This window comes from Aethalodelphis obliquidens, unplaced genomic scaffold, assembly GCF_003676395.1.
Source record: "Aethalodelphis obliquidens isolate GAN/ISIS:26980383/991018 unplaced genomic scaffold, ASM367639v1 scaffold84, whole genome shotgun sequence".
Taxonomy (NCBI): Eukaryota; Metazoa; Chordata; class Mammalia; order Artiodactyla; family Delphinidae; genus Aethalodelphis; species Aethalodelphis obliquidens.
Window position 1 is genome coordinate 6,284,172 of NW_020838028.1, and position 12,270 is coordinate 6,296,441.

The 12,270-nt window shown below is 32.2% G+C and overlaps 1 protein-coding gene across 1 annotated transcript in view; it reads right to left on the minus strand.

Annotated features, from left to right (window-relative positions):
* Positions 1-12,270, minus strand: part of MUC19 (mucin 19, oligomeric) — a 68,783-nt gene that overhangs the window by 38,374 nt on the left and 18,139 nt on the right. The window contains 13 exon segments of the mRNA XM_027093518.1: positions 725-817; positions 2,052-2,187; positions 3,873-3,996; positions 4,420-4,542; positions 5,204-5,414; positions 7,252-7,349; positions 7,608-7,668; positions 8,093-8,210; positions 8,961-9,189; positions 9,810-9,869; positions 11,454-11,630; positions 11,719-11,875; positions 12,023-12,215. Of these exon segments, the coding sequence (XP_026949319.1) occupies positions 725-817; positions 2,052-2,187; positions 3,873-3,996; positions 4,420-4,542; positions 5,204-5,414; positions 7,252-7,349; positions 7,608-7,668; positions 8,093-8,210; positions 8,961-9,189; positions 9,810-9,869; positions 11,454-11,630; positions 11,719-11,875; positions 12,023-12,215 (1,780 nt within the window).

Below are 12,270 nucleotides of genomic sequence, written 5' to 3' on the forward strand. Positions count from 1 at the left end.
AATGGATTAATTTATAAATATCTAAAATATAAATCATTTTTAAAGCATTTCTTTTTTTTCTTTTTTTTTTTTTTTGCGGTACACGGGTCTCTCACTGCTGTGGCCTCTCCCATTGCAGAGCACAGGCTCCGGACGCACAGGCTCAGCGAGCCCGCTCCACGGCACGTGGGATCCTCCCGGACCGGGGCACGAACCAATGTCCCCTGCATCAGCAAGCGGACTCTCAACCACTGCGCCACCAGGGAAGCCCTAAAGCATTTCTTATATCAATTCTTTGAGGAGGATTATAAAGGACTTTTCATCCCTGATTTGTAGATGAGGAAACCAAGACCCAAGAAGGTAACTTGGATTTCCAAAGGTCGAACCACTTGTAAGTACCAAAGATCAAGCTAGGTGACCTCCCCCCCATATAGGTCATCTCCACTTAAAATGATAATTCCAAATACATGAAATTCTAAACAAATATAAATGTCTTCTTAAATGGGCCATAGATTTTAATAATCGAATAAGCACATAAGGCTGACCTGTAATTAGTACATTAGTTATGTGTCTACGTTAATTTTGATATACTTAAGGATCCTTGGAACTATCCAGCTCTTCCAGAGACTTTACCAATCTTATTTATGCTTTTAATTTACACAGTAAAACCTCTCTTTTACAACCTGAAAATTCTGAATTTGTGGAGTAACTGATTCGATTTTGCTTTAGGAATCTGATTACTTACCGAATTCAAGAGGAGTGTAACACTATTTAAGCACGTTCCTGACTGACCACTTGGACATGGACGAAGCTCAACACTAATAGACCAATCTTTATCCTGTTAAAAAATTCATTTCATGTAAATGTTTATTAAAATGTCATTGAATATATGCTATTACTATGTGATTCATTCACAATGCATGTTTGCATTTCAAATATGCAAAAGGCTTACATCTTATCATTCTGCTCTGAAACTAGAAACCTAGTTCAGTCAATGGCACAGTCTAGGATTGGCCAAAAGCTTTACAGATGGTTCAAGTTTCTTGCATCTAAGACTATCTAAGTAGTCTATAACTGGTGGATTTTCATAACATTATTATTTTTTTTTCTTTTAGCTTTACTTTTCGTCTTCTCCAAAGGAATTGTGCTGCATTATTGAGACTAATAGGACTTAGAGGGAACATAGCTTGTTTATTCTCTGGAAAAATCCATGATGTCAACTTAAATCCAATGAGAGAGGTATTTAATTTGTCAACCCATAATAAAAGTCATGCCAAACATTGACTTCCAGTTTTCATTTCAAGATCTAGGAATCTCTAATCTATAAGAAGCAAATATTCTATATATTTTGACATATTTCCCTCTCACTTTGCCCATCCCCTATTCTCATGGATTATGTGAGGAGTATTACAAAAAAGGAAAGAAGATTTGGAAAACTGGCTTTTGATAGCAGCAACTACATTTTTCAGATTACTGGTCATTGACCCACATCTCTCACTTCAGGAGTCACAAATTCTGCTCATCTTTGTTTCTGACCAGGAAGATTCAGTAAAATTTCCTGTTCTCATGCTAGCTAAAGGTACAAGCTACGAAATAGAATCCCCCTTTTATTGAACTTTGGATTACTTAAAATTTTAATATTGAAAAGAGTTTAAATGTAAGGATAACCTCTATCATACTGTTATATTATAAAAACTAAAAATAAATGTAAAAGAATAATGATGAAAGAGGAAGATCCTTTATGGAATGTAAAAGATAGTTTCATTTGAGGCACTAATGAACACATGCAAAGAAAAGTAGAAAAAGGAAAACTTTTCCCGGTGTATTTAGAAAATTATTAGTAATGAAGGAGATTTTGATTGTTTTTGTTTATCAAGAATTTCTAAGGAGCACAGGTAATAATCATTGTCAATGTCAATATGTGACCGAAAGCAGATACTGAAATACATAACCAATGATTGAAGGGATGTTTGTTATTTTTAATAGTAAATAAAGGTGAAGATTGTGTTTTAAAATGGCTGAGAAATAGTTTGATGTATCAGTTTTCTCAAGTGTTGTAGACTGTTACGTACATGGATGGCCAAAAAGTGACAGTTTCCATGATGATTGTATTTAACACCATCAAAGGTGGTAATCAAACTTCCTTCCACCTTACATCTTCCAGGACATAGCATTTTAGTGCAAGACCACTTTGCTTCTTGGCATGTGCTGTTAAAATGCAATGGTTATGTTAAAGGTCATCAATTGTGTTTTCTCTATGGTGAAAATAAATAAAACAACATTAAAAAATCATAACTTAAACTACGACACCTAGTTAAGTTTTCTTACACCATTTTCATTCCCCACCCAACATCTCAGCTTTGATAAAATGTCTCATTGACCATGGTATCCTGGTATTTTAAAAGACTCTAATTCCATTGACCAAAATAATAACTTCTGCCTGCATTAAACATATAAAAACTTGTAAACTGGATTTCAGGAGTTTGTTTAAATGGAACACATTTCACTATTAGTATTAAAACACCTGTTACATGCCACATTATAGACCTGCACTGTCCAATATAGTATAGAGACATAGCTACTGATTATGTGAAATGCGGCTTGTCAGTCCAGATTGAAATCTGCTGTAAATGTAAAATACACACAGACTTCTAAGACTTAATATGAAAAAAGATTGTAAAATCTCTCAACATTTTATACTAATTTCATGTCGAAATGATAATATTTTGGATATGTAAAGTACATGATTATAATTAGTTCCACTTGTTTCTTTTTGCTTTTTAAAATGGATCAACTAAAAGTGTTAAATTATATATGTAGGTCGTATTTGTGGCTCACATTATATTTCTCTTGGACAGCACAGTTCTACACATTCAATAAATCATAGCTCTTGTTATTCATAATTATTATTAATATATTATTACCAGACTAACAGAACATTGGCTATTTATTGAGAAAATATTACAGTATTAATAATATATTAGTTTTCATTTAGTCAGTTTATTTCCTCACAAGGACACAGTACATTCTAGAAAGTCCTCTGAAGTCCAGCAGATATGTGGAGTTTCAGAAAAAAGGCATAATGAGGAACAGGGAAATCTGTCTGGTCAGAATATTGTTCCTGAACGCAAAAGGAAGAATCAAGCTATTCAACTAAAAGAGAAATAATCTACACTAACGTTTGGCACATTAAAATCCTATCTGGAGGTTTGGAGAGCACTGGTTTAATGGAATACAATTAGCAAAGTTTATATTTTTGTTATTGCTGTTGCCTCTTCTTCCCTTTCTCCCCCTCACCCCATTCCTTTCCAGCCTTACCCAAAATTTGCAAAGCAACTTTATTTTCCTTATGTAATGTAGTAATGTGGATAAGCTTTACACCAATACTTCTTGTGGCCAAGGTGACAGAAAGTACCAATAAAATGTCAAAAATATAGAATCTAAAAAAAAAAATCCTATCTGGATTAAATGTATCTTCACCAATGTAGCCTCATATAAAAATTATTTGAAAAGTGTTGGGTTGTTTCTAATTGTATATTTTTAAATATTCTTGGAAATTAGCATATTGTTTCATTATTGTAACCATACTTTTGTATTATGCTTTGCTCTGTTTTGCAACCACCAATCGGTTTACTATTCAAAACACTATTTTAGTTAGTAAAAAAACATTGTCTTTTAAAGATACAAAGAAAGCTCATATATTTTACATAAAACACAAAGCTTTCCTCAAAAATTGAAAGACAGAATATCAACACAGAAAATGCCAGAAGGTTGCTTTTTTTTTCTGAAAAGTTTATTTTACATGTGGATTTAGGGAATTACTTCAAATTACATTAAAATATTAGTATTATGTCACTATCAATAAAATGTAGACCAAAAGCACACACACATACCACTGAGAACCACAAGAACCTTCACGGATTTCTCCTGACTGATACACTTTTCCATTAGATTCACAGGGACAGTCAGCCTTCAACACGCATCTCCCTTTCTCTCCAATATCATCCAATAGATAACCTAGAGTACATTATATAAAGTTAATCTTGAAACTATATAAACATCAGTAAATTCTCAAGCAGTGTATTGCAAAATCACTTTTGAGGTTGTTCTTTCAAGTGTAAACATGCACTTAAAATGATAATTTCTATTTAAGAAATTTGAGAACTGGCAAGAGTATAGACAATTTTCGGAGCCACAGAGCAGTCCTTTTGAGTCTAATACAGAACTAGCAAATCATCTGTGTAGTACCATGGCCCTCAGGTATTGTAGAGACAGAAATGCACATTAACTTTAAAAGTCTCTCTACCCCTCCCCTGCAGTATGCTAGAAGGATGGATTATAAATAGGTAATAATTTATTCATTAAATATCTTGTTAGAAACAAGATCCCACTATAACTGAGTCACTTCATTTTCAATTGTTTTAGTGTAAATAGTATTACCTTCTGGGCAGGTGCAGCCACTCACACATTCAATGCCTTGAAAAGGAGCCACATTAGAACAAGTTGCAGGATTTGAGGGACCACATTCTTTGTAGATATGTTTTTCTGGGCATCTAGGTTTTTCTGGAGAAATATAGAAATATGTATACATGGAAAATAAATGTGATAAATACATAATATTCTAATGTGAATCTTTTCAAATGGGATTCTTTGAGTCTACTTTTCAAGATATGTCAGTTTTTAAAGATATTCAGTACTAAATTATGCCAATTTCCTATGCATTATTTTATGATACAATATTTAATTTGGAGGAAATGTATATTATATAGTATCATTTTACCTTACTTTGAAATTGATATTCTATTTGTATTTTAACTTATAAAGACTGAACTAAGTATAAATGAAAAGTATATTCATATTTGTATGAAACTCATTTAGGTTTTCTAATTTTCTGAAAAAAATAATTACTCATCAACATACTTTTGATAACTTTTTCAGTTATTTTTTACAGTTTTTACAGAATTTCACAGAATTATTCATTTTTCCCAGTGACTTTTACTGATTATAAAGTTCCAAATTAAGATCTTAACACAAAGCACTTGTAGCAAGTAACCCCACAAAATGGACCTCAGTTTCCTCACAGGTACGTGCCAGAGACAAGATTATGGTCTCTGAGGTTTCTTCCAGGGCTTAAGCATTTGAGAAGACTACTTTGAAACACATCCCAACTTTAAGTGCTATAGAAGCTTCCTGATTTGGAATCTACAATATATTTGAAACCTACCACAAACCACATCGGGATCGTCTCTCCAGGATACATAGGTGCCGGGACCATCTGATGAACAGAGGCGGGACAATTCTGCATAAGTGTCACAGGTGAATTTTTTGTCTCTACTTTGGCAGTACTCATCAATGCAGATCATTTTGTAGTTGTTGGATAAAGTGCCAACCTTTCCACATTTCTCAAAGTAGGTTCCAATTATTTTGTTACAGTGCTAGGAAATAAAGCATGAAGTTTTAAGAAAACATAGGAAAAATGAAGAATCAAATGAGTATTTTGGGAAAGATAAATTCAGAAATTTATTTTGCATAATACCCTGTAGCTTTGACAGGAAAATTCTTGAACACTGGTTGAAATGGGGAGTTTTGAATCATTACATTTGGTACAGTGACTCCTAAAAGAAAACTTCACCTCTGATACTTTTGATTGCTATATAAGGACTTTAAAATTTGTTGTACCGAAACTCATCCAAAATTTCTCTAAAAGTGACATGAAATTTAGAACTTGAGAAAATGAAAGGGGTGAGAAAAGGAAAGGTTGTCAATGTCAGAGATTGGGATGGTGAATGATTGATACCACAATACACAGAGGGATATTGACCCTTTAACTGTCAATCTGCTTATATTTGATGAGCAAAAAAATAAAATGGACTGATTCTGTGCTTTCTTGGTGGGGGCCATGTGAGTCTGCTCTGGAAACAACATATCTGTTCTCATGTTGTTTAAGGAAGTAAAGACATATTGTCAAGCACAAAAAGTTCAAATTTCAAAATATTTTAATTACCACATAGCTTTTTGCTATCTTAACTATGTTTGTTTTCAGAGAAATATAAAAGCTACTAGCAAGCAAATAACACAGTTTGCACCAATTAAGCCCCAGGACAACTGATAACATTCTCCAAGTGAGGTATAAAATTAAGTGAAATGAAATCTTCAAAGATTTTTTTTTAATGTACTATTCTTTGTGTATATTTCTCACTAGATTACAGGTTTCTTTGGAGCAAGAAATAGAACTTTATAATCTCTAGGCTTAACACAATGTCTTGTACATAGTAAGTTCTTACTAAATACACATTGGCTTTAATATAAATTTGTATACTCATTCAACTAACATTTTTGAGCAACCAGGCATAAGTTCTCACACACTGTGCAACTACCACAACAGTAAAACCTAATCTTTGTTATCACAGAGCTCATAATCTCTTAGGAAACATGTGAGAAAAACATGAGGAATTTTTATAGATCATAAATACCAATGAGTGACATAGGGTAACAGAGGAAAGAGAAAGCAATTCTAACTGCAAAACTCAAGGAGCATTTCACAAGGAAGATAGCAGATGACCTTAGTTTGCTTTGCTAAAAGATGACAAGGTGGTTATAAATACAATACCCATTGTCAATTAAAACACAAGTCTCTTCTACCTGTACTATTCATACATACCTTGGTCTTGAGAATTTTGTTCTAGATTGAAATAAGAATATGTGAAAATTCCTTCAGTCATCAAATGAGTGCAATCTACCAAATTCAACATTAAGAGTTTCTGCAAGTGCAGAAAATTCAGAATAAATGATGACTATTTTCAAGTGGTGTAGTCAAAAATATTATCTGTAACTTTTTCAGAAAGAAGGTAAAGTACACTGGAGATGACAATTCAGACTGGCTATCTGGGGCGAAAGTAAGGGAGTGAGAGCAGAAAGTAGTTCTTAGGAATGCACTACAGGGATTTCTAAACTGTAAGAGTCAAGTCAGTCCTTATTAAGAAATAATCATGGAGAGGTGAAGCATGTCAGTTTACAGACCAACTAAAACACTGTTCAAAGGAAATTAGAATTGTTACATTCATATATAGTAAATATCATTTTAAAAAAAACACTTATTTTAGCATCTACAGCTAAACTAAAGCAGAGAAACAGACCACAGGGACATTGGAGAGGAAGCAATGGCAAAATTCTAATAAGGTCTGAGTGTTAGAAAAGGATGTTGGCTATCCAAATTGAAACCAAAGGGAATATTGTTGAAATCTGTTATTAAATGAAATATATATTTCTTACATGCACTCCATCTTCACAAACTTGATAGCTTTTGGTAACAGCTTTGGGACAATTACCAGGAATTTTACTATTGTCAATGTGCTCATTAATATCTTCTCCTTGAAAAGAAAGCAATGTTAACTTCAAGATATTCATTTTATATATATATATATATATATATATATATATATATATACACATTATTTTCAAGATAAATATGGACTTGACAATATAAATATATTTTTTTATTTTAACAATTTCTCATTCTATAGACAAATGCAAATTGTTAATTGTTAGATTTATCTAAATATGAAAAATTACTTTATAATTTCCTTTTGGGAGGCAATTTTCTTAGACAAAATACATTGAAATCTTACCTGGAATGCTGTTGAAGTCACCACAAAGACCACAAGTTGGATACTGCTTGTGAAGAGTGAGCTTTAAAAAAGATTACATGTATGTTTATAAAATATTGAAAATATCTCAAGACAAAGTTTAACCAAACCAAAAGACAGGCCCTCTTCATATGCAGTTTTACCTAAGCTGGTTACTTAGGAATGTATTACAGGGACTTTTCTAAAGGATTTAGATTTAGAATTTGGCAAGATCCTGACTTCACTTTTACTAACTGTGTCTTTGGGTGGATTATTTAACTTTTATTAGCCTGAATTTCCTGAGTTCCATCATCTGTAAAATAAGATTAATAACCATATTTTAAATATTAGATAATCCTTAGTACAGTGCCTGATACATAGAGATTTCTCAATAAATCTTAGCTCTTATTTTCCTTATATTATATTATTTTATAACTGAAAGTAAAGAACAAAAAGCACAAACTATAAGAGATCATAGATGGACTTACTGAGAGTTTATTATTTTCGTCCCACATTAAAGACAGGATTCCTCTACGGCTATTCAGAACATTATGTTCTCCATATTTCTTAATGTGAATCATCTTATTGTCATATGGTATCTGTACACTGAAAAGTATAAAATACAAGTACATATAAAAGGTGTAAGAACAGTATTATTACATCATGTTTTTTTCTGGTAATTCATGTTTCTATATTTAGTATCATAAATATAATACTGCTAATAAATAGTAAAGTTTTTTTTTCTGATCATTTCAGAAGAAGAGACACAATGGCTTTCATCTGATTTTGGAAAGACTTGTAAGGAACAATGAATAAATCTTTTGAGGCTTTGGAGAAATGAACAAGAAGAAACTGGTCCATTATAAGAATAAAATGATTAAATAATTTGAAATGTTCACAAGCAGAATATCATGCCTCACTTTCTTATCCTGAAAAATATTCAAATATGTCATCCCTTCCAAATATAAATTGCTACTTCTCAAAACAATGGCTTAAGTTTTAATGTATTGTAAAAGCTCAAATTTTTATTTAGCATTAAGCATGCAAATGAAAATTGAAATATTCTATTAACAGTTTTGTTGAATATGCATGTTGCCCCAAATCTAGATATTCAAAATAGTCAAACAACAGAACTACTCTTTTTTTCCCAGCTTGTGATAGGAATAAATATAATATCTTATAATCCCACATATAGCAAAGTCTTATACATTTTACAAGAACTTATTATAAATATCAATATGAGCACCAAAATAGGAAAAGAGTACTATCTCTCCCCTAATAAACCTTTTATTTTCTTTTTGCTCAGGTTACTTCAAGTGATTCTATAGCCTTTATTCAAAACACTGTGACATTTACCTTTCTCCATTAACTAAAATGATATTGCCAACAATAGAGATGACATTACTGTCTACTATAACTGTTATTTTTTCAATCTCACTATCATTGTTTCGTTTGATCTCAATATTGAATTCTCCTCCAGATTCAACACAGTGACGGCAGAAACTATACGTGCATGAAGACTCAAAGGAAAAGACACGGCCGTTGAAAGCTTTATATGCTCCTTTGCCCCAAGTAGAAACTTCACCTACAAAATATTTAGGGTAGAATATTCATTATTATTTAGAACAATTAATGTAGCTTCTAGTTTCAGTTTTTAAGTGTTTATGTACCAAGAAAAAAAAATCACTGAAAGGTACTATTCTCACATCCACCTTAAGTCTGTATTTTTCTTTCTTATATACTGCAAAATGTGCTAAAAGTAATATCTGAGTACTTGCAAATACCCAAAGTTGGCTAAAACAAAAAAAGTAAAACATCTTGTTTCCCAGTGGAAAAGGGAAATTGTCTCTACTATGGGAAGGGATATATGGAGGGAAGCTGTGGTCTGTTTGCTCGTTTGTTTTGCTTTTTGTAGAGCTAGCTTTTCTAATGTTGTCTGAGTGGGTTATCATTAATATGAAATAAGTATAAAGAATTATATTATTTCTCTCTATACATGTATGTGTATGTACATATGTTATGTGTGTGTATATACGTTATGTGTATGTGTGGTGGGTGTCTGTGTCTGTGTGTGTGTATAAAACAGATAGATGATGGAAAAATTTTTTAAACCAGTTTCAAATTTTCAATACTTTGAAACCTCATTAGGTACTGGTTGTCTTGGTCATATAAATATGGATATAAATCAGAGTCATTTTTACTTACCAATAGTTGTGTTTGTTTCTGAGTATTTGGGGGTTGCTTCTGGAATATGGGTTCCTTTTCCTATTCAACACAATACATAGATTACTTAAATTACAAATATATATTGGCTTTAAATATACAGGATATTTGGTCTTCTACATGGGAATTTAAAAGTTGGTATTGAAGGCCATCAGTGGGTTTTTTTAATCCTAAATATATAATTTGATTTTGTGACAGCTATGATTTGTCAAAGTCATATGTATGATTATCTTTGAAGCCCATATTTTTTCTTGTAGCAATCAGCCACAATATGTTCAGAAATCATTGACAGTTTATTCATTTTGGGTCATGTACAATTAATAACATATGCTGCATTCCTTACAGAACTATATTTTCAACTTCAAAAATAGAATATTTGTAGTCTATTTTTATTGGAAAATGCTACCCAAACAGGCCCAAGATAGATTTTATTAAATCAGCCTACTGTATAATACTAATAACTCAATCATCTATATACAAAAATAATCAGTTCTCCTGATCAAAGGGAAAAATTCATAACCTTGAAGATTTGTTTCCCATTATCATTTATTTCCAATGCATGGACCCTTTTATGCAACCAAGTAAACACATGAAGTCTTAGAGCAAGGTTTAAAAGCAAGCAGAATAGAATAGTAACAACAATTTTAAAAAGTGAACATTTTGATAGAATTTTAAAATATTTTTCCCAATGCCATTTATGTATATCTTGAGGCCACTTCTCTTTGCCCAGGTTGAGTGATAATAGATTAAATTCTTAATTTATTTATAAAATCATTCTTTAAATACTATATCTAAAATGATAAAGGGGAAGTTGTATTGTTTTATTTAGGTTCTATTAAGATATAATTTAATCTTTCTTATTCAAAAAATTGTTTCAAATATCCAATTGGTCATCTAAATTTTAGTACTGGAAGAGGAGAGCACTTAGATGTTCAATGCTACATGAGAATCACATAATAATATCAAGCCCTAGCAAATCAATAATCAACAGAACATCTTACATATACATTATAAACACTGAACATTAAAAATCAAACTACCTGGAGTGCTGAGTAGTCCAGAAGTACTGTAGTCAGATGAGCTTGTGACACCTATTTAATACAAAATGATTAGGCTGTTTATGTGTATAATTTTATCTGGTAAAATATGAAAAAAATATTTTTAGATCTGATGTATAAACCATAGATCCAAGTTCAGCAATGGTATGCTAGCAGACTTAAAACCACGTGAAGCTATATAAGAAAAAAATATTATCAACTCAACAACCTGCTGGAGTAACAAAATTATAAGCCTCACTACTAAATGAACTGACACCAAATTACTTTATTCCAGATAAATTGCCTTAAAACTTGTTCAGGGAAAGAGAAAAGGGTTGTGTAGACAGGACTCCAAGTCTGATATTTCAGTTTCAACCAAACTTATTCCCACTTTGAATTGTTTTACACTTGGGAAACCTAGGTACCATTTCAAGATGTCAACTGAATAAAGGATTCTGCATTCACAGAAACTGGAAGTATTAAAACTATTAATCTAGATGAACTGAGATGTTCAATCTCAAGATGTCTGATATCAAGAGACATTAATGTCTCTGTCCCTTAGGAACAGAGACTGAGAGGATATCTGAACTACTGGCATCAGAGCCAAAGTCTTTATGTCTACCCCTAACAGATGTACTGCCACTCATTCTATCCCCTCCAAGTTCATTGATTCCAAATCCCTGTTGACCAAAAGCCCCTAATTTGGATTCTAAGTTTCCAGAGCTGTCACCAAAAACGGTATTACCATTTCTCAAATTGGTGTCACCTGCAGAATATAAAATGACTGTCACAGAGTATATTGAAAATATTTTATGATTCAGAAATTTGTATGCACAAATATGAGATATCAATACCTAGATCATTAGAAATGGATCCTTCAGATCTAATCACTCAATTTCCTTCAACTGTTTTGCTACTAAAGTCACCATCACCAAATGAACTCAAACCAGAAGCTCCAAAACCAAATGCAGCATTGCCCTTCCCTGCTCCAAGTTCCTAACTAAAGACCCCGTTCCAACGGATGAAAAAAAATCAAGATGTTATTAAAATTCAATCTTTAATAATTAGTTAGTTTGTTGTGAAATGTTATTTAGAGAAAAGTGTTTCCACTACTTAGTTAATTTAATTAACTTAAAATTTGCCAGAATGAGTCTTTATTGGAATACCTGAGCTACTGACATCAGATCCAAGGCCTTTAAATCCAGCCCCAACAGATGCATTGCCACTCATTCTATCCCCTCCAAGTTCATTGATTCCAAATTCCTGTTGACCAAAAGCCCCTAATCTGGATTCCAAATTTCCAGAGCTATCATCAACAGAGGTATTCCCAATTCTCAGACTGGTGTCACCTGAAGAATATAAAATGATCATCACAGAGCCTACTGAAAACATTCTATGATTCAGAA